The sequence below is a fragment of the Lepus europaeus genome, chromosome 5, assembly GCF_033115175.1.
Source record: "Lepus europaeus isolate LE1 chromosome 5, mLepTim1.pri, whole genome shotgun sequence".
In the NCBI taxonomy this organism is placed as follows: Eukaryota; Metazoa; Chordata; class Mammalia; order Lagomorpha; family Leporidae; genus Lepus; species Lepus europaeus.
In genome coordinates, this window is record NC_084831.1 from 106465394 (window position 1) to 106492952 (window position 27559).

Consider the following 27559-nt stretch of genomic DNA (forward strand, 5'->3'; position numbering starts at 1 on the left):
GGCTTGCTTACAACCCAGAACCATTGTATTTGGTTTGGATTTGGATTTGTCCAATTTCGGCCCTTGGTAGCTTTTTCAGTAGGTTCCTGTGTTCACGTTCATGTTTAAATATGGATAGATATGAGCCGCATAAATAAAAGCTCTCAGGGGTCTCTGATAATTTTAAGAATGTAAAGGGGTTCTGAGCCCGAAATATTTGATAACCTCTGCTCAAGGCTTCCCCCCAGCCCGCATCTGACCCCATCCCCAGGTGTTGCGTGCCATTCTTCGGCCAGAGGGGCTGCGGTCCCGGCTGCAGCCAGAGAGCGCCACGACGACCTTAGGGCAGCCCTCTCCTCCCAACCGAGCGAGCTCACCCGGCAGTGCCTTTCCCCCAAGTGCCACTGCGGGGCGCCCGGCCCACAGAATGAGTCACCCAGCGGCGAGCCGGGAAGGGGCCGGCGTCTTGGCTCCGCGCAGCGTTCTGCTCCGCGGAGCAGGGGCCCCCTCTCTGCAGACCCCGTCGGCCGGCGCGCAGGTGTGTCGCCCGCAGGAGGGACCAAGGACGAGCCAGCCCATCCTCCTGTCCCCCCCCCGAAGTGCCCTGCAGCCGCCCGTGCCTGCTGAAAGCAGCAGGACAGCTCCCCCAGCCTAGGCCCTGAGCCCCGCCGCGGCGGGCGGGGCCCGGCGGACCCTTCCCTTAGCAAGCGCACGACAGACAGCGATAAACGGCTGCAGCTGGTGACTGGGCTAATTGATACAATAAGTTCTGTAATTGCCTCGAAAATAAGGTAATGATTTGGCAGAGGGAATGCTTTGATCTTATCAGCCGAGAAAAGACCTCTCCCAATGAAGCTGCCGTGTGAAGTCCAGGGCCAACCACTCCTCGTGCCCCTGCCCTCCCCCACGTGCCCTGTGCCCCGCCTGACACTCTGCCCCGGAGAAGACACACACACGGGCCACGGGTTCTGTGCGGAGGCTGGGAGGGGTCTGGGCCTTTCGGAACGGGAGGTGGGGGCAGTGAGGAGGGGGACGACTGCAATGGTTACTCCAGTCCTGGAGGAGGGGGAGTGTTACCCTGGGATTATGGAAAACCTGACTTGGCTCAAGTCGGATGACATTTCTTACCCAGTGAGGGCTGCTGATTTGGGCTTTTCAGGCACGAGGGAAAAGGAGGGAGGAGAACCTTGAGCGTCCTGCCTTCTCCAACAAGAATCTGCGCGCACACACACACACACACACTTGCTCTGTGCTCTGCGCTGTGGGTGTCCTTGCCTGGCAGAGGCCCCAGCACAAAGAGGATTAGAGAGATGAGCTAATCTGGTTTGTATCCCAGACATGGCCCCAGAAAGGGACCTTCTTTGCCCTAATGTTTAAGGCGGGGGAAGGAGTTAAGGAGCCCTCCTTTGGGGGCCCGCTGGCTGCCAGTATCAGAGATGGCTCCCCACTACAGTCCTGACTTCAGGGTCAGATTTAGGGAGTGAAGCAGGGGCCCATGGGAACAACAGGGAGGGCTGTGCTACAAGAGACGAGAGCGATAAAGGCAGAAAGAGCCTCCCACAGAGAGAACTAGGTCTCCACCCTGCTATTTTTCACCAGTGGGGAAACTGAAGACTGAAGTGAGAAAGTGAGTTAGAGTCAGGCAAATAGGGCATGGCTGGGGGGAGCAGGATGATCGAGTTTTCTGGTCCCCCCACCCCCGGCCCAGTACACTTTGCACTGTACTGCAGGAGTAGTAAAGAGAAGGTGTAAGAAAGAGCGCAACAGCAAAAAAGATACATACCGATGGAAATGCAGACAGGTGTGAGTGTGTGTGTGTGTGTGCAGAGGCGCAAACCCAGAAACCCACAGAGAGTCAGAGAAGACAGACATGGCTGCGGGGAGTGAAAGAAGAGCAAGACAAAGAGTTGCACAGATTCACACAGACAGAAGGGGAGAGACAGTGACACTGGCACCCTGGGAGGAAGACGAGAGACAGGGCGTCAGAAAGGCAGGGGCAGGGAGATACACCGAGACACACACGAAGACAGGGAGACACAGAGAGAGAGGCCCAGATACAGAATGGGAGGAACAGGAGCCAGAGCGAGAGACCAGGAAGATGGAGGCACAGGGAAGAGGCTCAAGGAGAAAAAGAACAAGAGGAGGCTGAGTGAGCAGGGGAAGGCAGAGCGGGAGGCAGGCAGGTAGTGGGCTCTGCATATTGTTATCCATTGGAGGCAAATCACTCTACCAGATCCTTCTGGGGCCCAGAACAGGTGGTGAGAAGGGAAAGAGAGCTCAGTTCTTAGCCTATCCGATACAGGCTGGTTGGGAAAGGAGGGCTGGGGGCAAAGTGAGGACCCTCCCTTGGGAAGAGGCTGGTCAGTGGCCACCCAGGATTCCAGCAGCACAACCCACTGACCTCACACAGAACCTGGGCTGAACGTCTCCAGACCTCCCCACACCCCACCCCGCAGTCCTGCTTCCCAAGTCTCTTCTCCTTTCCCCTCCTCCCTTCCAGCTCTCTTCCTTACTTCCTGGTCTCCTGGGGGAGCAGTTTGCGCTCCCTGTTCAGCCACTAGCTGGGAGGAAGGGGGTCCTGCATCATCAAGACCCCTTCCCTCCGAAGCCCACTTGGCCTGGCCTCCTGGAGACACGTCCCATGCCTCCCGGGTGGGAGCTCATAAATACCAAGGAGAGGCCTGCCAGGCTATGTGCACAGCGTGGAACCCCACCTCACAACACCCCCTCCAAAGCCCCCGAGTTTTTCCCAAGCTCCCTTCTCTTTCCCAGACACCTGCATGGCGCAGCAGGGCAGGAGGAGGGGCACTGGGGGCTGGTGTGAACCTGGCCCCATTTCAAATGCAATCTGCCTTGGTTTGCAAAGCAATCTCAGGAAAGGCGTCTCAGGGCCCCTTGTGCAAGTAGCAGGCTCAGGAATTCCTTGACTCCCATCCAAGCCTCCCCCCAGCCCCTTCTTGGCCCTTCTCTCTGCTCATTACCATCCACACTACCCACCCACGGGGAAAGAGAAGGTCACAGCCAAAGGGGCCTGGGGAAGGGGGGCCTTGCGGGGGATAGACCAGGGTGGAGTAAGAGCTGTTTACCCACACCCAAGCTCCCCTTAGCTCATCTGCACTCCCATGCAAGGTCCAGTGAAAAGCCAAAATCATTCAGCCACGCACAGCTGAGAATAGAAGGAGAGGCTGAATCTTAAGTCTGAGCGGTTAAGAGAAGGAGGTGAGGCACCAAGAATAAGGGAAGTCCCCTCTCCTTTGGCACCGTGGTGCCACGGTGATGAAGAAGGAAGAGCTGGCTTTGCTGGCCTGGCAAAAGTGCCCCTGTGGGAGGCCCCGGGGAATGTGGTGGCCTTAAGGAGGAGCAGGGTGGGTGGGGGCTGGGATTCTCCCTCGGGTCTCTGTTGTTGCTGCCACTCAAAATATCCCTCGTGTGCAGCCCTGAGCCCTGGCGGAGCCTGGTGTGCCTCCCGCAGATGGCATTCTGGTATTGACATGGAAAGGCCTTGGCAGGACTCTTTCCTCCTTCTGAGTTACTTGGGATGCCCTGGCAATGTTGGGCACACAGCAGGTGCTTGCTGAGTGCTGACTTGACTCTGGGCAGGAGCCCTCCGGACCAGAACTTGCCTCTCAGATCAGTGACTCCTCCCCTTGGCTCCCATAACCCAGAGTGGGGGGTGAGGCTAGATGGAGGCGCAGGTCAGGGGCTAGCCGGAGTCTCTGGCCTTCACCCTCCGCCTGGAAGCCCCACAGCATGCCTTTGCGTGAGGAGCTGAGCGCTCCAGCAGCGTCTAGGACCTTGAGACTGGAAGTTTATTTTGAGATTTGAAGCTCCAAAGTGGCAGATCCCAGAAAACCTCTTCTCTGGCTCCTTATTTGTTCTCTAGTTAAGTGGTTGAGTGCAGCTCTTGCAGTCAGCTGGCTCCTGCAGCCTGGGGTTCCTCCTGGGGAGCTGGGGACTCAGCGGGGGAGGGGAAGAAGGAGCAAAGCCCCATCCTGGGGCAGAAGTGGCTTGTCGTCAGCCTTGGGGCGAACCTTGTCCCCTCACCTCCTTCCCTCCCTCTCAGAGCTGGTGATGTTTCTGGGGGCCCCCACAGCTCAGAAACATGCTTTAATAGTTGAGCATCTATGTTGTGCCAAGACACGGTCCCACTTAACTATGAAGACAGCTGAAGCCAAAGAAGGGGCCTCAGAAGTGAGTTTGGGGCCATGTGCACGAGTCCACCCAAGGTTAGGAGAGATGTAATCATCTCCAGCTCCCCACCCTACAACCCCAAGCCCATATGTAGAAACAAACACAGGGCCAGAGTCACACCCAGGTCTAACACACAGGGGAGTCTGGGAGAGGCTGCTGGAGCCCAAGACCTAGTTTAGGGCTGGGCTGGGAGGAGGTGAAAGAGTGGTCTGAGAAAAAGGGCCAGGCCAGGGATGAGCCTGGGCCCACTCCTCTCGCACCTGCCCCTCTTGGGGACACTCCACAGAGTCTGTGCCTTTCTGAGGACACAGCAGACCCAATGACAGCCTACCAGACTGAAGGAGAGAGGGAGGGGACGGAGCCAGTGGCTGAGCCAGGAGGGCCAGCCAGCATGCCGGCCCTGTGTGGTGGTCTCTGCATGCAACCCTCTCCCACTCCCATCCAAATCCTGCCCAGCCCCCACTTTCCACTCACACCCCCCACCCCACGCAAAGGGCACTTTCTCCCCTCCACCACCACTTGGCCCAGTTTGTTATCTTTCTGAAGCCTCTCCTTGCCAGCTCACTCTGTTCCGCTGGCTGGCCCCCTCGCCATCCACTGCATGTGGAGCCCAGTCCTGCCTGCAGGCCTTCTGCACGGGCTCTTCCCTCTGTTTGGGGTGCCCACCACCAAGAATCTGCCTGGCGTGTTTCCTCGTCTCCTCCCAGTCTTTGCTGAGTGAAGCCTACCCCATCACCTTAGTTCCAACTGGGGCCCAGCCCCTGCCCCCTGCTCAGTGTGTTCCGTCTGTGCTTAGCCCTTTCTAACATAGGATGCGTTTCACTTCTGATGTTGACTGTTTACTGTGTGTCCCCTAAGAGAACAGAAACTCCACGAGGGCAGAAATGTGCACTTTGCTGTGTTTGCTGATCAACATCCTTGACGCCCAGCACCGCCCTGACATGGGGCACAGAATAAAGACAAGTATTTGCTGAATGGGTGCACTCAGCCTCTCATCACACAAAGCAGGGGTGAAGGTGCCGGAGGTGGGGACAGGGAATAAGGCCCCTCTGAACGCTTCTCCCCGGCGGCGGCCTTCAACCCGCCAGCTGTGCCCTGTCCCTCACACTCTCCCCAACAACCCAAGGCTGACAGTAGGTCTGGGTGGAGGCGGGGTGGGCAGTTACCAGCCTGATGTTTACAGCAGGAGTTCATAGCTCAGACAAACAGGGACGGCACGAAAGACGCCTGGGAATGAGCCGGTCGAGTGGGACAAACTGAGGCTGAAGATCGGGTTGAGGCCGGCCCCAGGCAAACTCTTGAAGCTGGAAGCCCCAAGGGTGTTACCAATAATTTGTACCTCAGTAAGGGCCCGCCCGCAGGGTCTCCACCTGCCAGCCTCGGCGGGAGGAGCGGGAGTTCTCGCTTTCAGCCGACCGCACCTCCCCAGCGCTCCCCGACTTCCCCGCGCCGCCAGGGCCGCGCGCAGGGCAAGAGGGAGGAGAGGTAGCCGCGAGGAGGCAGGGGGGAAGGCAAAGGAGCGAAAAGGCCCCAGGGCTTCCCCTCTCTCAGCAGGACCCCCACCCCGGCCTCTGGTGCGGGAGAGCCGCCCAGCTGTTTCTGATTCTTTCAGGCTCACAGCCCCGCCCGAGGGGGTGGGGGACCGAGGCCCTGGGGGAACTGGGGCAGACGGAGCCAGGCAGCGCCTGGGCCGTGAGGGCGGCCGCTGGGCAGGTGTGCCGTCCCTGCATGGGCCGCCATCCATGCCCAGTCCCAGCCCAGGAGAGCCCCGGGCCACGGCTGGCGGGCGCGCGAGTCCAGTCCGAACGTGGGCAGAGTGGGAATATGCGCGCGAAATGGGCCGGAAGAAGTAGGGGCGCTGCGCCCTAGGTGGCAGAATCCCCTACCTGAAGCCGGCTGCCCAAGGTGTCCGGGTAGGCAGTGTTGAAAAGAGATGTAAGACACTCCCACAACTCCGGGTGGCAGAGATTCTACCCATTTCACAGAAGCAAGAATGGAAAGCCGGGGACCCGGGGAAGTGAGTGCATCCCCCCGCCCCCGTGCTCAGCTCCAGTGTCACTGCGCGTTAGAGGCCAGGGGAAAGTGTCGGCAGCCCCCTCCCACTCCGCGCGCCTGGCCATGGTCCACAGACGCCGGGGTGGCCGAATGAAGGGCGCTAGGACCCGGTGGCGCGGCTGCGGCGCGGACTGGGCGCTCGGGGCGCAGGAGGGTGTCGCAGCGCCCCGTCGCACCGGCCCGAGCAGGTGGGGGTGCGGCGCTGGGGCGCGCGGGAGCACCGAGGGGCGGAGGCGGCCGCCTCACCTAGGGCAGCGGAGCGCCGGGCGCTGGCGCGGGCGGAGCCGCCCTGAAGGCCGCGCGTGTCCCCCGGCCTCGGCCCCGCCCCGCGCCGTCCAATGAGAGCCCGCGGCCGGAGGGGCCGTCTGCACACTCGGCCCGCGGCTCCACTCCGCGCCTCAGACACCCCCTGACACTGCACCTCGTGCTGGGCCAGCGCGCTCCAGACCCTGGGCACGGCGCGCCGTCGTCGGTTTCAGGACGCGGCAACTTGCGCCCCTCTCGGGGACCCTGCGCCCTGGTTCCCGGACTCCAGGTGACCCTAGGTTCCCAGCCGCCGGCGACCTCCATGGCCCCCCAGGGGGGTGAGGTAGGAGCAGCCTGAGGTCCGCCCCCAGCCCCAGACGGTGTCCCGTCCACGCCCCTCCGGGCTGCGTGGCCGGAGTCTTCGGGGAGCTATGCTGAGGCCGGGGGGTGCAGAGGAAGCCGCGCAGCTCCCCCCTCGGCGCGCCCGCGCCCCTGCCCCTGCCCCCGCGCCCAGACCCGCGGCCCCCGACGGCTCCCCGGCTTCGGCCCGCCTAGGTCTTGCCTGCCTGCTGCTGCTGCTGCTGTTGACGCTGCCAGCCCGCGTCGATTCGTCCTGGTGGTGAGTGCGGCTCTCGGGGCTGGGCGGGTGAGATGCGGGGTTCAGGAGGCCGGAGGCGCCCGGAGGGGACACACAGCTCCAGGCACGGGCTGCTCCGGGCAATAGGCGGTTGTTTTGACGGAGCTAAAGCCGGTGCGGCCAGAGGCCGGGACGCCACGTCTAGCCGCCGGGCGTTCGCTGCGAGGATGCCGGTGGTGGGAGCTCCCTGGGTCCCCAGATGCCGTACCCCCTGTACTCCAGTTCAAGCCTCCGACGCTGGGCGGCAACTCTCAGCCTGGGTTCAAGGAAGCCCCTGCCCTCCCGGGACCCGCGGTGGCTGTTGTTCGACAGGGCCGTCACGGCCGAGGTCGCCCCGAGGACGGGGAGAGAGGGGCGGCTGGCTGGCTCGCTGATCCACCGCGCCAACCCCACGGCGGCAACGCCGGCGGGCTTCCGCGAGGCGGCGGCCAGTGCCAGGCTAGCAATGAAATGGAGGCGGAAGCTAACCCCCCCATTAACTCCTGCAATTATTGGATTTGTATCATCTGGGCACTTGTCTTCCGCCTCTGCCTTGAGGATTCTCTTGGAGCCTGGAGATTGCCCTCCCGCCTGCCTTGTTTCCTTCCTCAGATGACCCCATCTCCCTCCCATCTCCCACCTCCAAGACCAGAGGCTTGTGGGGTCCCCAAGCACTAGGAAACCGTCTCCTCAGATTTCGTGCAGGCCCCGGACGCCAGACACTTCGCAGGAGGGCAGCTGAGACTCCCGTTGCCTGTGTGTTTCAGACCCCCGCCCCCCCACCCCCCAAAGTCTCTCAGCCCTGGATGGCGCATCCTCTTCTGGGGGGAGCGGGGAAGCTGTTCTCCCTCCTCCCTCACCTGGGGGAGGGGGGACTGGGAAACTCTCCATCTTTCTTCTTCACCCCCCACCCACCCAAATTGGCCTCTTGGCTGGGGCTATCGCCTGGCCCTACCGCGCGGTGCCCCCCCCCCCCCGCCGCGCGCAGCCAACACCCCCGCCGCGAAGTGTGGTCTCCTCTGTTCTTGCACCCTGTGGCTTTTCTCCTCTTGACTCGGAATCTTGGCTGGAAGGGTGAGGGGTAGCTGGCTGAGGGGCCAGCCAGCTTGGGCTGCGGATTCCTATCATTTCAAGATGCGTCTCTCTTCATCCCCACCCCCCACCCACCCCCTGTTTTCCTGTTTCAGAAAAATCTCTCTTTTGGATCTTTTTTATCTCTGCAGTGTTGGGGAAGGCAGGAGGGGGGTTCTGGATGGGGGAGGCGGGAGGCCTATATCTTACATCTGGCTTGAAACATTCCTTTAGAAAGAGAAAGGGAAGCGGGCCGAGAAGTGCAGTGAGATCACAAGCCCCCCTTTACCCTCATGGGCCGCTGGCCCCGGGACTGGAGAGGTGCTCACTGCTCATGTTTTTTGGCCCAGGTGGCACTTTGCTTCTAGGGACTCTGAATTCCTTCTAAACTGTCTGGGGACCACTGATGCCTAGGTGAGGCCGGCAGTGTCATTCTGGTCATTTCGGCATCCTGGTAGCAGTGCCCAAAGACCCGAGGGGGGCTCTTCCTTGTTCCTGTTTTGTACCTCAACTACTCCTTCCTTCCTTCCTTCTGCTACCCTCCCCCCACGTGGTTCACATTAAAGATTTCAGAAAACTCCTAGGTGAAGGAGCTAGAGAGCGAGGCCGGTGAGAGACAGGACTTAGCAGTCCCCGTGGGATGGAGGGAGGCAGCGGCAGGCCAGGATGGGGAGTGGACACACGGCTTGTTGCAGTGGCCTTGGCCCACACTGTCACAGCTGCAGACCCAGGTGCCTGCCTCAGCGGTCACCACTTTTGAGAGAGGTGAGAAGCTGCCTTCTAAAGGCAGGCCAGGCCCTCAAGGTGGTTATCCCTGTTCCCCTCAGGGAAAAACTGATATTCTGATACTCTGGACAAGCCCAGGAAGACATGCCTGCGGGCTGTACCACATCTTCCTCGTGCCTGAGATTCTGCCCCTCACTCTCCATCTGCTCACCCCCTCTTTAGCCATACCTGGAGGAGGAAACAGATCCTGCTTAGTCTGTGACAGACAGAACCACACGTGGGGCTCCCGCCATGCACCTCCCTGTTCCATTTTGCAGGGGGTTCGATGTGGCGGTCCCAAGTGAGGGGAAACCTAAAGTGACAGCATGTTAGCATCACTGTCGCCAACAACAGCTGCTATCTAATGAGCTTTTACGGAGCTACAGGCACTACGGCCAAGCACCTTCTGAACATCCACGTCTTCCATCCCCCGAAGGACCCAGTGTGGTAGATATTATTCTCCCCATTTCACAAATGAAGAAAGCAAGAGACAGGAGAGCGGTGGTGAGAACCTTGCTCAAGTTCGCACCAATTTAGAGCTCGCTTGGCTGTCTCCTAGTAAGCACTGTGTGCCTCTCTTGCCCCTAGACTGACAGTGAGCTTGCACATTGGAGTCGGGTGGCCTTGGTTCGTCCTGGTTCTCCTCCGGCTATCCTTGACGGACAAAGTGGGGTGCTATCATTCAATCTCCCTGAACCTCAGTTTTTTGCTTTTAAAATAGAGGAACCCCCTCCCATAGGATCTGTGTGCAGAAAAGTGTTTTGTTAACCATAAAGTAAGTAGTGTAGAGGTGCTGTGGTATTAAGAGAAGATTCAGGGAGGTTAATAGGTTGTTTTTTTTATCCCCATGTTCACAGTTCTTTATGTCCTGGGCTCAACCATGCATACTAGGTGCTGTACACAAATGAGGGGAGAAAAAAAGGATTCTGACCTCGTGAACAAGACACAAGCAGGGGCAGGCTTTGGGTGTAGTGGGTAAGATGCTGATTCTGACGCCCACATCCCGTACTGGAGTGTGTGGGTGTGAGTCCTGGCTCATTCCCAATTCCAGCCTCCTGCTAACGTGTACCCTGGGAGGCAGCAGGCAATGGCTCAAATGGTGGGATCCCTGCCACCCACACAGGAGACCCAGATTGAGTCCCGGCCCCAGCTTCAGCACGGCTCAGCGGGGGAGTGAACCAGCAAATAGCAGATTCCTCTCTCTCTCTCTCTCCCTCTCTCTCCTCTCTCTCAAACAAAATTTTAAGACAAAAAAGGACACAAACACAAACCATCTGTGTATAGCTGGCAAAGCTGACTGAAGTAAAGCTGTAACTGAAGGTTACAGCTCACTCGGGGGCTAGATCAGAGCAGTCAGGTGTTTATTCCACAGACAGTTACAGTGCCCGGTAATACTGCGGATACTGAAGTGCCTGCATGCTGCCGGGCCTCCCTCCGAATCACTTTGGGGTGGGGTCTCGGTGAAATACAGATTCCTATCAGTGGGGCTGAGGCGAGGCCTGGCGTTTTGCATTTGTAACAAATCCCCAGGTGTTACAGATACTGCTGTTCTAGGGAACTATACTTGGAGTAGCAAGAGGCTGGAGTAGGCTGTGAGTCCCTTTGTCCAGGGAAGGAACGGGAGTTGGTCATAAGCAGGTGAAGAGATAGCAATTGGTGCACTGGGCACCTTCTCCCATATCGTGTGTGTGCACATGCACGTGCTTAAACATCTCTGTGCCCACAGCAGCTGAGCTCAGTGCCTGACACACAGCAGCGATATCCAGGCAGGTGCTGAGCTCCAAGGGAGAGGAGCTCAGTCTTGGGGTCAGCTTTTTGAAGGCCCCTGTGCCGACTCCAAGGGGCTCACTACTGGACAGCTGGCGAGTGCCACACTCTGCAGTCTTGAAGTGGCTACTTAGTGTGGTAAGGGTGGTAGCAGAGAAACTTCATTATCTTCCCCTCTCAGATACTGAACAGATGTTCCCACGCTCAGTGAGGACATAACAAAAAGGACCAATGTGGGCTGCAGCAGAATAGCTTTAAGTCAGACCACAAGAAGGACTTTTTGCCAGAGTTTGGCCTGCCCCACTCCAGACTGTCTCATGAGGGCTGGATTATTGGTCTCTTATTCCCATCCAATGCCCCTCCTCCCAAGCCCCAGTAAAAAACAAAACAAAAACCCAAAAAACAAAAAAACAAACACCCATTGCTTAGAGCAGTACTGTGGGGCTGAACTGGGGAAGCAGAACAGTGGTGAGACAGGGACCAACTCCAACTCCAACCGTCTTGATTCTCCAAACAAAGCACCACGGCAGTGGGTGTAACTCTGGGCTGTGCGTCAGGCAGCCCTTTCCGGCCTGGCCCAGGCTGGGGTGTTTATTTTGTTTGTTCCTGGAAGCTGTTGCCCTGATGGACAGTGCTGGGGACGCTGATTCCATGGGATTTGTTAGCAAAGGGCCAGCCCTCACTCCCCTCCCCCGGGGACAGATGGGCCCCATCAGCCCTGTGAATTCCCGAAGAGGCAAGCATCAGCCCTCCTTGTGTTTGTTTGAGTTGGTGTCACCAGTGGTGATCCAGTCTGTGGGTGAGGGCCGCTGTGGGAATGCAATGGGGTTCAGGGGGTGAGGAGGAGGACACGGGTCCAGGAAAGTCTAGCTTTCTCCCTCTCCACTAGCGGCTACCCTCCCTTCTCCTCACCCACATCTAGGCCCATTCTGGGGCCAGTCCCAAACCACAGGCTCATTCATAGCTCTGACCAAAGCTCTCTGTCATCAGTAGCGACTGCTCCCCACGGCCCCCACCTGTTCAGAAAAGGGTGTCCATTTGATGTGTTTTGGACAGGAAAACAGAAAATTCTGCTCTGGGGTTGCCGAGCTAGAAAGGGAGTGAGAAGTGGAGCTGGGCTGCTGAACTGGAAGAAGTGAGTGAATGGCTCGGAACTGATTCAGTGGCCTCTTACAGACCTCCTATTTTCTCTCTGAAATGTTCTTCCTGAGACTTGTGGTGGAGCCCGGGGCTAAGGGTGTTTGAAAGAAGAAAAAATATGGCCTGGAAAAACCTGAGAGTGACTGGCGACCCACCTATGCTTTAGGAGCCCGCCTCAGTGGATCTTTACAATTGTTCCTGTTGGGTAGACTGGGGCCTGGGGTGTGGGGAGAGTCACCCCATTACCCTGACTTGGCCTTTGATTTCCCACTCCGAATAGCCCTCTGCCACCCAGGACACGTTGTGCCTTACAGGCTGGGGAAGATGATTTGGCTTAGGAAGGCCTTGGGGCCTGAAAATAGAGTTAGGGGGAGGAGAGTTAGGAGTGGAGTCTTCTTCCGCAGACTCTAGGACTGGGGAGGAGGATTTCCCAGTTCCGTGAGTCTGACTGGAGCTATAATCATGACTCAAAACTGCCCGCTGTCTCTGGACCAGCCACGCAGGACGTGCTTCTTAACATGTGGGTGGAAGAGTGTTGTCTCAGACCCTCGTTTTGGTAGTTTATTTATCCACAAGGCTGTTAATGTTTATTAAATAAACAGAGACGGGGTTGTATGACATGCCCACAGCTTCTGTGTGTGTGACACATGCTTGGCCTATGTTCTGGGAGTGTGTTTCACTTTGGCCTCCAGCTGGGGAACTGGTGACGGTGGGAGTGCACGCCATCACTTTCTCTGGGACTGTGGGACTGTTTCTGCAGAGCTGTGGGGAGTGGTGCCACCCATAAGCCCCAGGGGGTGTGGGGGAGGGGCAGGGAAGGGCTTTCTCCAAGGTCCCGATGCAGACCTCCCCCTCCTGGTGCAAAGGAAGGGCCAGGATGCTCTGACAGGGCCGTCTCCACCTTGCAGGTACATCGGGGCACTGGGGGCCCGAGTGATCTGTGACAATATCCCTGGTTTGGTGAGCCGGCAGCGGCAGCTGTGCCAGCGTTACCCAGACATCATGCGCTCGGTGGGCGAAGGTGCCCGGGAATGGATCCGAGAGTGTCAGCACCAGTTCCGCCACCACCGCTGGAACTGCACCACACTGGACCGGGACCACACTGTCTTTGGTCGTGTCATGCTCAGAAGTAGGGGCCTCTTCCACCCTGCCCAGATCCTTCCCTTTCTGTGCTTGGGGCGGTGAGTGGGAAGGGCAGGAACGACCCCCCCCCCCCTCCCCCTAATACACACAACTTCTTCATCAGAGAAACAATGGTAGGCAGAGGCCGGGATCCAGCTGGGAACAGAACCTCAGTACCTTAGATTCGTAGGATTTAGAATCCTCTAAACCCCAGTGCTCTGGGAGGATGGGACAAGTACCTCAAGCCTTCTTCATGTCCCTGCTGTTCCCTAGCCAGCCCCTAGCCTAGGGGGCGTCCATGTACTCAGAGGCTGAGGACTAGAAATAGATCCTCTATTCTACCACCATCACTCCACCATCATGCTGACCCCCTGGACACTACAGTAATGGGAACAAGCGATAACTAGAAAGGTGATATGTAAATAGTCAGAGAGTTAGTGTCTTGGCCCCAGCTCAGCAGAAGAGCTGAGTAGAGCTAGACAGTAAACTAGGAGAAAGGGGATGAGCTGGGAATCAGGAAGGGTCAGGGGCACAGGGGTGATGACTCTTCAGTCCCTGAGAGCAGGGAGGGAATGAGAACAGACAGTGGGAAGTCTCTCCAGACAGCCTGACCCATGGGTTGGGGTCCCCACTTTGGGGGAACTGTCCAGCAGAGAGGGCCTGAAAAGGCATGGACTGTGGACTAAGGCAGGCTTAGCTGCACCAGTGCTGGCAGCGGGGGGAGGGGATGATTCACCATGAGACCTCTCAAAGGTCAGACCTGGGGAATTTGGAAGGAGACAAGAGTGCATGGATCAACCCAGCAGTCAGAAGTACAAAGAGGCAGAGAGAGAACAGTGAGGGCTGAGGAGAGAAGCTCAGGTGTACAAGGGGATGTGCTTAGAAGGGAAGGGCACCCTGAATAAAAAGGACATGGCGGGTGGCTCTGGGAAAGAAGAGGACAGGAGAGGAGGCTACAGAGCCACAGGCTGTGTGTGCTAAAGAGAGGGACAGACACAGCCTCTTTCCTGAAACTCACACCTACCTTTCTCTCTCTAGGTAGCCGGGAGGCAGCTTTTGTATATGCCATCTCATCCGCAGGCGTGGTCCATGCCATCACTCGAGCCTGTAGCCAGGGTGAACTGAGTGTATGCAGCTGTGACCCCTACACGCGTGGCCGACACCACGACCAACGCGGGGACTTTGACTGGGGTGGCTGCAGTGACAACATCCACTATGGTGTCCGCTTTGCCAAGGCCTTCGTGGATGCCAAGGAGAAGAGGCTTAAGGATGCCCGGGCCCTCATGAACTTACATAACAACCGCTGTGGTCGCACGGTCAGTACTCGTGTGTGTTCACGTACATTCATATTTGCTGGGGGTGACCGATGTGGATGATTGTGGACTAAATGTGAAGGTGAAGGAGCTGAAGGCTTCTAGATCATTTCCAAAAGCTATAGCATCCTGGGACAGGAGCATTAAATGCAAGGAACTTGCTTCAACTAGGTGCATGGTCGTCACAGGAATAGAGAATAGGGAAAGGTGGAGAAGAGAAAGGAAGTAATAGGGCAGGCACTGTGGTGCAGCGGGTTAAGCCACCACTTGTGACACCCACATTCCATACTGGCGTGCCTGCTTTGAATCTTGGCTACTCTGCTTCCAATCCAGCTTCCTGATAATGTGTCTGAGAAGCAGATGATGGCTCAAGTACTTGAGTCCCTGCTGCCCACATGGGAGACCTAGATAAGTTCTGAGCTCCTGGCTTTGGCCTGGCCCCACCCTGGCTGTTGTAGGCATTAGGGAGTGAACCAGTGAACGGAAGATCTCGCTGTCTCTCTTACTGCCTTTCAAATAAATATACTTTTTTTAAAAAAAGAAAAGAAGGGAAGTAACTTTTTGAGAAGGATAAGAACTGTCTTCATACAGACTGAGAGCTTTGGAGTTTGTTCTCGTCAGTTCACTGGCATTTGAGACCTCCTAAGTTTCTAGCTCCGAGCAGAAAATGGTACACCGTAAAAGTAGAAGTCATGGTAGCTTGGTGCTCTCAAGCATGTGAAAACTAGAGGATATGCAAGCACACTGTAATCACACACAGAATCCCAGAATCCTGTGGCTCTGAAATCCAACAGGCTGTTATGAAAAGGCAAGTACTTTGGTCCAGGAGACTTCCTAGAAGAGGTTCTTTAGCTTTATGAGGTACAAATGGGTGGGATCTGATGTGGGAGAGAAGAAGCAGGGTCCATCCAGTGGGCTAGGGCAGCAGATCTCAGCGATGACAGCAAAGTGCCCTGACCAGCTGCCTCTCACCTGCCTCCCGCCCTCCTCCAGGCTGTGCGGCGGTTTCTGAAGCTGGAGTGCAAATGCCACGGCGTGAGTGGCTCCTGTACTCTGCGCACCTGCTGGCGTGCACTCTCAGACTTCCGCCGCACAGGTGATTACTTGCGGCGGCGCTACGATGGGGCTGTGCAGGTGACAGCCACCCAGGATGGTGCCAACTTCACAGCAGCCCGCCAAGGCTATCGCCGTGCCACCCGGACTGATCTTGTCTACTTTGACAACTCCCCTGACTACTGTGTCTTGGACAAGGCTGCAGGTGAGTAAGGAAAGCAGTGGGGACACAGAGCCTAGTTTTTGGGGCAAGTAACCCTGGTTAATTATGATCTGTTCAGTCTCAAGGGCTAGGAAAGGGGGTGCTGTAGCAGGAGCCAGTCTGCTCCCCACACGAAAAGCCAGTCATGAGACTGCTGACCTGTGCCTCGGTCTGCCAGGCCAGATGCTGTCCAGGTGAGGGCAGGGCCTCTTAGCAACTTGAGGCCTGTGGTCAGGATCACTCCTTTGCGCCCAAAGCTTCTCAGTGAAAGTTTGAGTCAATTGCTTTCAGTTCCAAGCAATGTGTGGGCTACACATAAGCAAAAGATGCAGCCCTTTATAATCTAACCAAAGAAATGAGATGGAATTGGTAGACAAATGCAACTGCAAAGAGAGATGCCTAAAGAAATCAAGATCTTTATTTGAAAATGTGAAAGTTAAGCTTTTCCTTAAGGGGGATTATCTAGATAGTCAGAGGAGAGGAGAGGCAGCTATTCTTGTACGTGGGCAGGGTGGTAGGTGGGAAGTACATGACCTGTAGCAGAGACAGGAAACAGATCTCTCTGCCTTGAGCAAGGTTTTGGGTAACCAAGAGTAAAGTCAGAAAGACAGGTTGGAACCACACCACAAATGACTTGAAACACTTTATCCTGCATGTTACCATTAAAGATTCTATTTTGTTTTATTTTCAAAGTTTACTTATTGGAGAGGCAGAGAAAGACAAGACACCAGAGAAAGAGACACGGCCCCATATGCTGGCTCACTCCTGAGTGCCCACAGCAGGTCTCCCATGTGGGTGGCAGGAGCCAGATTACTTGAGCCATCATTCACTGCCTCCCAGAGTCTCCATCAGCAGGACTCAGGAGCTGCAGCTGGGTATTGAACCCAGACTCTGATACTGGCACCTTAACTGACATCTTAATGGCTAGGCTAAATGCCTCCCTACCACTGAAGATTCAGATTGGAGTCAGGCAAGCAAGGCATCAGGAGATTGCTCCCAGAGGCAGGTAAAGCAGCGAGGGCTTGGTTTTTGATCTGTTCAAGGGATTTGTGGTAGAATTCTTAAGGATGCTGGAAGATGCTATGCTGTTTCCCCAAGGGAGTGGGAGTTGTCATCCTGGCTCATATTTCAGGTTCAGATAGGAACAACATGCAGTGCACAGAGCTACTTCTCCCCTGGTTGCTGTCATGCAGCTCCCAGGCTCTGATGTGCGACTCAGCAGTCAGGACCTGGGTAAGGAGGAGCAGAAACTTCAGCTGTCCTTGGTTCTGTTTTCAACCATCGCTGTCATTCCTGGAGAGTCAAGTGGCTCTGGCTCCAGGCAAAACCAGGCACAGAAACAGGGTAGGGCTCTACCTAAAGCAACAAAGTAGTTTGTGTATGTGTGTGTTTATATTTATATATATATATACACACACACATATATTTGTATATTTGTATATATATTGCACACATGCGCGCACACACACATATATAGGTGCTAGAAGAAAAAAAATTAGGGGAACTTTTGTGACTCCCCTAGGGATTTCCTGCCAGAAAAACCCTCTAATTCAGAGGATTAGTCTCTGGGTTCCTGGGAATAATTCCATTGCATCTGAGGTGTAAGCTTATGCTACCATACCTAGGGAAGGATCTTTGGAGTTGGAGGGTAAGTCATGTGTGTTAATTTTTCTGAGGCATAAAATTAGGTCTCATAAAACTCAAAGTGGGGGGTGGCACTGTGATGTAACAGGAGGCCCAGGTATCCCACATGGGAGCTGGTTCTAGTCCTAGATCCTCCACTTCCAGTCCAGCTTGCTACTGGTGCACCTGTGAGGGCAGCGGAAGATGGATGAAGTGCTTGGGACCCTGCACCCGTGTGGGAGACCCGGATGGAGCTCCTGGCTCTGGCCTGGCCCAGACCTGGCTGTCGTGGTCATTTGGGGAGTGAACCAGCAGATGGAGGATCTCTCTCTCTCTCTCTCTCTCTCTCTCTGCTTCTGCCTCTCCCTCTCTGTTACTCTGCCTTTCAAATAAATAAATCTTTTTAAAAAATAGAGCTACAGACAGAGGGAGAGACAGAGAGAGAGGTCTTCCATCTACTGGTTCTCCCCAAATGGCCTCAATGGCCAGAGCTGGGCTGATATGAAGCCAGGAGCCAGGAGCTTCTTCCAGGTCCCCCGTGCGGGTGAAGAGGTCCAAGCACTTGGGCCATCTTCTACTGCTTTCCCAGGCCACAGCAGAGAGCTGGATCAGAAGAGGAGCAACTGGGACATGAACCAGTGCCCATATGGGATGCCGGCGCTGCAGGAAGAGCCTTAGCCCACTACGCTACAGCACTGGCCCCAGCAAATAAATCTTAAAAAACAAACAAAAACCCCAAAGTCGGACCTGGAATTAAAGGTGTAAAAGTAATCCTGAAAGGGAGTGTGGAGTCAGGAATTCCCTCTAAAGCAGTACTGTCCACATGAACTTTCTGTATTGATAGAAATGTTCCCTGGTGCATGGCAGCAACTAGCCACATGTGATTGTTGAGTACCAGAAGTACAGCAGGCCCCTTTGTCTGGGGATATGTTCCAGAGTCCTAAACTGTGCCTGCTACTAAAGCCCAAATACTGTGTTTTTTGCTATATATACATACCTATGGTAAAATTTAGTTTATAAATGACGCACACTAAGATTAACAATAATGACTAATAATAAGGTAGAATAGCTTTAACAATATCACAATAATTATTTAAAATTTATGATTATTTATTTATGGAATTTTTCCATGACAATGAGTAACTTAAACTATAGAAAGCAAAACAAAAGATAAGGTGTGGACTACAGCATAGCTAGTGCAACCAAGGAACTACATTTTTTAGTTTACTTAATTTTTATTAATTTAAATTTAAAAGACTCCATGTGGATAGTGGCTACTACACTGAATAGCAAGTTCAAAAGTATAGAGAGGTTTTTAGTATACCAGAGGACTTAAGACACAGTTCTTGGTGTTAGGAGAATAACATACTTAGTAGGCTTGGCCACCCCACACTCCAGAGCAGTAGCCTACTAACATTTTGGATTGTATACTCCTATTATTAAAAAAAATTAGAACATATACCTCTATTATATACATATATGTATGCATACATATACATATATACTTATGTCTATGTTCCACAATACTAATATATATATAACATACATACAAAATAGGTAATTTAACAAGATAAAGAACAAATATAGAATTTCCAGCATTTTCTTCCCATATCCCAGTGAAATGTGGAGACTACTGCTACAGAACCAATTTATCTCTTCTTCCTAGACCCTCCCACACTCTCCCCAGTAGTCACTTTCTCAAATCTGGGTCCCTATTGATATGGAAAAGGGTTGGAGTAGGTACCCTCTAGGGTCTGACTAATCCAGAATTCAATGATCTTACTATTTGTTGGCAGGACCTCTTTTGCTAATATCTGTTAGAATGAGGCTCTGAGCATTCCCTATACATGGGCAAACGTCAACCCTTCCCTTCAAGGGAAGCAGAGAGAGTGTATTATCCCACTTTATAATGGGATAATACAAAGGATGTTCCTTAGAAACTCCTTAGAGTGGTGGGCGGTGAGCCCAACAGTGGGTTCAGACCCTGCATCTCATGTCAGATGGAGTGCCTAGTTCTAGTCCCAGTCGCTCCTCACTTCTGATCCAGCTTTCTGCCAGTGTGCCCGGGAGGCAGCAGTTGATGGCCCCAAGTACTGGGGGACACCTGCTGCCCACGTGGGAGACCTGGATTGATTTCCTGGCTCTTGGCCTTGGCCTGGTCTAACCTTGGCTGTTGTGGGCATTTGAGGAGTGAACCAGCAGATGGAAGATCACTATTGCTCTGCCTTTCAAATGATAAATACTTTTTTTTAAAAAGAAATTCCTTAAAGATGTGCCTCAAGCCAGTCAATCTACCTCCTCAGTTGGTCAGAAATTATAGATAAAACAACCTGCCAAGTTAGATGCTATTATAATGTCCATTTTCACATGAAAACTAAGGCCCAGAGACATTAACTTGCTAAATAACACAACTGAGAAGGGGCAGTCTGAGATTTGAACCCAGTCAGTCTGATATGAGGGCTCTTAAAAAAAAAAAAAAAAAGATTTATTCATTTGAAAGGCATAGAGACAGCGAGCGAGTGAGAGTGAGCAAGCTTGATCTTCTATCTGCAAATGGCTGCAACAGCCAGGTTTGGGCCAGGCCAAAGCCAGGAGCCCAGAAATCCATGTGGGTGTCCAATGTGGTTGGCAGGGACCCAGGTGCCTGGGTCATCTTCTACCACCTTCCCAGTTGCATCAGCAGGAAGCTAGATCAGAAGTGGAGCAGCCAGGATTTGAACCAGTGCTCTGATGTGAGATATTAGTGTCACAAGTGGTGGTTTAACCCACTGCACCATAATACTGGCTCCCAAAGCTTTTAACAGCAATATTATACTTCTTTCCTATATAGTTTGGTTTATAATTTAATAAAAACGAAGGGCCAAAATACTAGCAAATGGTAGAAGGTTCAGTGTTATGGCAAGGCTCTTTAGAAAAGATAAATTACAGATTAAGTTATTTTACTTGTTTTAACTTTTTATTATGGAAATTTCAAACATAATGTAGAGAACCCTCACCCAGCTCTAACAATTATAAACATTTTAAGGTTAGATTTTGAAGAGAATATGGGAATCTATACTGGAAGGGAGAAAACTGCAGGTGGAGTCGGTGGCCTTGAGGGATCCTTTATCGTGAGAAGAAATGAACTTGGTACAGAGTGCAATCAGGAGAGGATCATTTAGGCTAGTGGGTGTATTTTCACAACAAAGAATTATGGCTTTCTCCTGAGAATGTGGGTAAGGGTGCTGACAGATCTGAGGTAAGGAGTAACTTGGTTATCACTCCTTCTCTCCCTCCCAGGTTCCCTAGGCACTGCTGGCCGTGTCTGCAGCAAGACATCGAAAGGAACGGATGGCTGTGAAATCATGTGCTGTGGCCGCGGGTACGACACGACTCGAGTTACCCGTGTCACCCAGTGTGAGTGCAAATTCCACTGGTGCTGTGCGGTGCGCTGCAAGGAATGCAGAAACACTGTGGATGTCCATACTTGCAAGGCCCCCAAGAAGGCAGAGTGGCTAGACCAGACCTGAACACAGACAGCTCACTCGGCTCTCCGTTTCAAGTCTCTCAACTCAAAAGCACAAGATCTTTGCATGCACACCTTCCTTCCCCCTCAACCCTGGGCTGCTACAGCTTCTATTTAAGGACCGAGAGTAATCCAGCAGGACCATGGTGTCCTGGTTGGTTCCTTAGCCCTGGGAAGGAGTTGATAGGAGATGTAAGAAACTGAGTGGCTCCCTGGTATCCCTGTCTGGAAGTCTGAAGGGAGAGTAGAAGAGGTAGGGGGTCTTCAGAGTGATATGAATTGCACTAAAGTACCTGGTTGGGGCTCATTTTTCTTTCCTTTGTACTGGCTTCCTAACACTTCTTAGGTGTGCAAGAGGAAAGGTAACTGGAGAGAGCTTCTTTTTGTTTCTACCTGGCTGAGGGTAGATGGGACAGAGATGAAACTGCGTAACCCTTCCCTGGAGACAGTTTGAGCAGTTTGCCTGGTAACACCCCCCTCAAAAAAAAAAAAAAAATTCTAGGCTATAACTTTCCTCTGTTATTGACAGCCTGGGAATGCTCAACAAGTTAATCATAGTGGACAAGGTTCCACTCACATGCTCATGTTTATAAACCACTGTTTTGTAGGGGGAAAAATCATATAACCATATAAACAGCTTCATATTCATATGCTGTCCCTCTGCCCTTTTCCCCTGTATCAGCCAGCGTGGCTTCTTTTGTTTACTTTTTGCCTCAAACTGAGGTGGCCTGCAGCTGTTCCCATGCCCAACAGATCATTAGAAGACCCTGGAACACTTTTGGAAAAGAGCAATTTAGCAAGGCTGGCTAGACCATGGGGTTTTTCTTCATACATTATTCTAGAGGTTAGCTAGGTTTGGGAAACACTAGGTAATAGATAGACAATTCATGGAGGGTGGGAGAGGCTAGACAAGCCTGATCTCAAGTGCCCACATAGGCACCAGTGTACCTAGGTAGGTAGGGATCTCTGGCGTTGATAATTCTTTAGGAGACTTTAAAGCTGGGAGCAGGATTCAATGGCTACCTGCAGAAGGGGAGCTGGGACTTGGGGCCGAAGTGGTAGACAGCTTCGAAGGCAACAGCCTTCTTCCATTTACTCTGCAAGTCCTTGTGATTATTATTGTTTGCCCCATGACTGGCTTACACAGGGATGGGTTCCTCCTGTGCTATGACCTGTTGCCTAAGTAAGTTCGCAGGAGTGGAGTCTCTAGAGATAGCAGTTTAGTAAGCTGGAGAGTAGGACGTGATGTGTTTGGACAGTGGTTATCTCTTGCAGGGTGGTATAGAAAATGGTAGTTATGACAGAACTGGGTTAAGATCACAGCTGTGCCACACAGTTTTTGATATTTTAAGCAAGATACTTTAATTCTCCAAGCCTCTGTTTTTCCATCTGTAAAATGAGAGTGGATACCTATCTCAGATACTGAGTTTTCATTTTGCCCCAATTTTCAGCCAACAGATACTCTTCCTGAAAGCCCCTGACTGGTCCAGCCCATCACGACTTCTCAAGGAACTGTCTAATTAGCACTGATAGCTCACTGAGATTAAGGAGCCTGCCCAAGGGAATCCTTTCCCAAGATCCTCTCCAACATTGCTTGGGGTCCTCATGTTGTATTTGTGGAGTAGCTTCACTGCACAGGCAGCAGGAGGCTGGGGGAGTCATAGCTCTGGGCCATGGGGGCAGATTTATTTAGATGATAGGACTAATATTTGTATAACCTGCTGAGACCTGTGTGGGAGAGTTTAGGGTGGTTTTTCTTCTGGTGAGGGGATTTGCTCTGGTTTCACATCCATTAACACAAAACATGAGCTAGTCAGAGCCCTTGTGGTCTGCGGTGAGGGTATGCCTGTGGAGAAATGGGATTGAGTGAGTCAGGCCAAGGGAATGTCTTCCTTGCAGAGTAGAGTCAACTGGATAACTGATGAGCCAATGGTGAGACTAGGGAGGGGGAAACGGGAGGGAAACTGAAGAGCTTGGACATGTTGGGCCAGGATGAAAAGGAGAAAAGTGGGGTAGGGGGAGTAAGAGCATCATGGTCAGTCTGAACTTAAGAACAGGAATGAGTGCATTTACAAAAGGGTGCTGCCCTGAAGGCCTGGCTGTGGGGAAGAGCCTCAGACCCCAGCCAGCCCCTGCTCTCACAGGAACATCTGAGCTGCCATGTAAATGATGGCACAAGGCACCCACCGGAAGTCAACCTGAGTTAAATCTACCTGTGCCTTAGGATCTCTTCTTTGTTGGCTCTCACGCTGTAGAAGGAAATGGGTAGGCCTCTTATGGCATCTCAGATTGCTCTCTATGTTTTCCTGGGCTCCAGTTACTCTAGCTCATAAAGAGGCAAGTTGTGTAATTTCCCATGAATGGTTAAGCGCAGCCATGTGTAAGACTGTCCAGAGAAAGAGAAGTTTGAAAAGTGAGGTGAAGAAGTGAGAGAAGAGGTGTCTATCTGAGCCTAGTCTACTCCAGAGGCTGGGAGACCCCAAGAAGGAATGATGGCCAAGCAATTAATTTGTCCTCTTAGTGCTTAGCTTGCCTCTGCATTCCAGTTGGCTTTAGACAACTGGCCTCCTTTCTTTCCTACACAAACAGAGACTGACTTATTTGGAACAAGTGGCAAAATGAGAACTTTATTTGGTGCAGTCAGGATTGCGTTAGTTCTGCTGCTGCTCCTTCCCGCTGCCTCTACTGGCCCCCTGTCCCAGCTCTCCCGTGTTTGACGGAGGCTGTTCTTCAGATCAGGAGTGTCTCAGCTTCTCTTCCACTTCTTTCTGTTGATCTTCATTTCTTTTAACTTTTCATAAGTATGTAGGTTTAATGCATTGCAGTAAGTGTTATTTGGATGCAAAGTTAAATTAAATGATACTATCTCTGTCCTTTAAGGACCTGAGAATCTTTCAGAGAAGGCACCTGACCCAAGTGCTTCAGCTGCTCAGCCTGTAGCCAGTTTCTGTTATGTAAAAGAATGCCAGCCTTAACCTAGCCCTGCAGGGAAGAGCCAGCTTTTCTTATTACTAGCCCTGAATAATGGCACTAAGCCACACTCTTTCTCATAGTGATGCTGGAAAAATGAAATCAGGGACTTCAGATTAATTAGAGGAATCTGCCATTGCCCAGCCCCAAGGGTCTGTTTGCAAAGCGTGCAGGTCTAACTGACTACGCACAGCCTCGTTTCTATCCTCCCCATTGCAGAGTAATTTCTTCCCCTTTCTCTCACTTCCCTTATCAAGAACACCCACCACTAAGTCCTTCTGCCAAATTCTCAGACCCACTCAGGACATAAGTTTCTACATGGTTTAACAGAAGAGAGATAATCAAGATTGTTTTTTTCTTCAGCCTTTCTGAAGTTATTATTTAAATGCTCTAGTGGTCAGAGGGCAGAAGCCCAAGTTAGCTGAGGAGAAGGGAGGACGCCAGGGAGCGTATGTTTCTCATCCCTGGGAGGTATTCAGCCTAGCTCCTGTAGCCAAATTACAGCACCAGAGAACAATGCGATGCATTCCTGGGCAGGTCGGTGGGACCCTGGGCGCCTGGGCCTTGTGGAGAGAGGTGCCAGACACAGAGCTCTCCGTAAGCAATCCTGCAGAGCCGCCCCCTGGGTGCAGAAATGAAATACGGGAGAGCTTCACATTACACAGAGACCTGTAGCTCACACCTGGTTATTGATGGCCTTGGTGGAGGCCTCTGCCCCCTCCCTCCCCTTGGAAACTGCCTGCTACTACGGGGGTTGGGCATCTCTGAGCAACGTTGGAAAGCAAGACAGAGGTGCTTCCTTTTCACTCTCTGCCCTACCTGTCAGCCCAAGCACAGCCATGAGGATATACACATGAGGTACACGTATGATGTCCACACATGGAACCACCCTCAGCTGCAGGGGACTGGTAGGTATAACTCTCCCCAACAATAAACACGCCACTAGATTTCAATCAATATTTTAAAAGTCATACCAACAGCAGGATCTTGCTATAACCAAGGGACATTACAAAGTCACATTCTCATGCAGGCAGCTGGAGGTGGCAGGGGAAGGATGGAGAGAGGACATGGAGAGAAGAGATCCGTGGTGGAGAAGGATCACCTAAGCAGAGTGGCTGAGACTGTACAACCTGTCAAGGCTGCTTCATGCTGGAGACAGATGCACACCCCGTGTGCTGTAAATGACAGGACCATCTCATGACTGCACGAGGGATGACTGCTGGGCCTACTGCTTGTGGCCTGTAACTGTTGTGGGGCTCTGACTCATTGGGATAGCTGTGGACTTCAGGCATAATCTCCATAAACGAGAGACAATGAAGAGACCAGCCAGCTGCTTTGCTAGGGTATAGATGTCATGGTTAATGCATGGAACTAAGCTTTCCCAGGAGCTGGTGTTCTCCTTGGGTGCTCAGCAGGTTTCCAGCAATAGCCAGTGGGGTGTCAGTAATACTCAGATGCCTGTCCCTGATCCCAAAGTTAAAAGGGAAAGGAGAGAGAGAGAGAGAGAGAGAGAGTTCATAAGTTCATTTCCCCACTTCCCAGTCATGGCTTAAATTATCTCTGAGCATCTTTGTGGTTATTGTTCATTTACTTAAGATGTTTTCAGTCATTCTGGATCTGAGAATGCAAGATAAGCATTCTCCCCTGGGCCCTCCAACTCAGAGCTATCATGGCTTTAAAATTGCCTTTTCTCACTTCCATTCTGCCCACAAATCCATGGATGGAGCACTGGGACACGGGAGTTCTTTCTCCTTGGCCAAAGGAGGCAAAAATCTGATGACTCAGCTTCACACCACTGAGCCCTAGAAGCAGTCCTGAGCAAAGTGAAAAACTAGGCTGAGTGAAGAAAGAGGAAAAACAAGCTCCATCCCAGTCGTCCTATCTGACAGCTTTCAAGGTGGGGCTTCCCTCAAGGATAACAATGTTCATAAAAAGCTTTTTTTTTTTAATTTACAAAACACTTCTGCTTATATGTAATCCTCACAACAACCCTGTGAGCTAGGGGTTACTCTCATTTTACAGATGCTGTTTAAAGAAGTTCAGTGATCTGTCTACAGTCACATGGACAGTGGGTGGCCCAGCATAACTCAAACCTACGTCTCTGACTTCACATCTCCTGTCTCCTCCTCAAAGCCTAAGGGTGCCCAGGGTTGGGGGTGCCACAGTCTTAGCACCTCCAGAATACAAATGTATGTAATATTCGAGCCCTGTAGGAGTCCTAGCACCACCAGGAGGGCACATCTAAGCTGTTTACAAAGGAAGTGTCATTTCTGGCACAATCACCACTGCGCCAAGAGATCACTACACAAGGTGATCTACATTTCAACAACTCTGGCTCCAAAAGAAATCTTTCTGCTTCCCCTCCCCAGCACCTGGCCTTCAGACTAACATTCAAATTTTGTTTTAACTTTATCTAGTTCTTTTAAAGTGATGCTAACTGTGTAGACAGAGTAGTAGTAATAAGAGGACGTGAAAGGCATTGGGCTTTTAAGGTATGTTTTAGAATTTCCTCTGAGACTTCATTCTTTTAAAAAACTGATGTCAACCCAAGGCTTGAGAATGTAAGAACAGAGAAAAGAGTGCTAAGAAATTGTCCTTTTCCGAGCAAGGCATCTACTCTTGGCCTGATCATGGGGCCACTGGCTGAGACCAGTAATTCATCTACACGAAGGCAAAGGGTACCTACCCTGCGGGGAAACTCGGTGAGATGAGGCAAACAACAGATTTTCACTTGATCAAAAACTTGTGCTGCTCTTAACCCCTCCTCCCACCCTCATTCAAAATCCGGACCTCTGTTTAGGTGCAAGACAGTGAGAAAAAGCAGCTCCAAAAGATGATGTGTGCAAGGGGAACCCTTCCCTGTTCAATCCTGGAATGCGTTTTGTTAGAGACAGCATAAGCTCTTGCATACCCTACCTATCCCACTCCTGCACCCCAACTGTGAAGGCAGAAGGGAAAACTGCAGGAACAGAATGTACATCAATCACAGACCTGGGATGTTACAGCGCCCTGACTGGGGCCCTGACTTGAGTGAGGGGAAGAACACCTCATGAAAACAGTGTACCTACAGTCAAGGTTTCTCCCAGAGCAAACCTTACTTTTTGGTCCATCGATCTTGGCTCTCATTGCTCTCCCTGCTTCCCACCCCCACTGCCTCCGCATGTGGGCTCAGAAGTCATCATCTAAAGAATTCCATTGCTCACCTCCTGCATAGCAGCACAGCCCCATGAGGCCGCACACCAGATGGAGGGGATAAAAGTACGAGGTCATGGCTTCTAGCAAGAGGCTTTTTCTTAAACTAACCCTGACTTCTGGAAAAGAGGCAGAGCAAGAGAGTGTCGGGTGAGCTGCTGACGACAGCAGCTTCATAGGTCTCGTGCAAAAAGGAAGGAAAAGCCAACTTGGTTTTCAGTGGAAATTTCCCTACACCCATCTTCAGGTCTACTGGACACGTCTGCTGCTCAGAAGTATCTGAGTAGAGTGCAGAGACTGTCAAAGCAAAGGGTTAAGTTCTCAGTTGTAGGGACCTGGCCAGCAGGCTGCCACACACATGCTGAGGTGGAGGCCAAGCCCTGAACACATGCCCCGTTTCCGTAGGAATGCAACTATGAAGTAAAGGGAAAGGCAATGGAAGGTGGATTAGAACTCTGGGGAAACTGAAAAGTTCATCAGTAGGCCTTTCAATTGTTTGTGTCTAATAAATAAAGACAAGAGGATGGAAGATCATCATTCCTAGAGTCATTGATGTGTGTTGGGTGACAATTTATAGAAACAACAACTACAATGAAACTAAACAGTTTGGGAAACAGAAGTCTCAGAATGACTTCTCAGAATGAGATGACAGATGGTCTTCTCCAGGAGGTGACTTGTGAGCTGCACTCTGAAAAGATAAGGCGTGAACTTGTTGAGGGCAGTCAGGGGAAAGCATTCTAACAGAGGAA

General features: G+C 52.6%; 1 protein-coding gene across 1 annotated transcript; it reads left to right on the forward strand.

Moving 5' to 3' along the window:
• The first annotated feature begins 6637 nt into the window (after window positions 1-6637).
• Window positions 6638-27335, forward strand: WNT2B (Wnt family member 2B). Its single transcript, XM_062191970.1, has 5 exons — window positions 6638-7090; window positions 12739-12959; window positions 13991-14268; window positions 15259-15523; window positions 20423-27335. The coding sequence occupies exons 1-5, from the start codon at window positions 6903-6905 to the stop codon at window positions 20650-20652; spliced, it is 1182 nt and encodes a 393-aa protein (XP_062047954.1). The 5' UTR covers window positions 6638-6902; the 3' UTR covers window positions 20653-27335.
• Window positions 27336-27559: the final 224 nt, after the last annotated feature.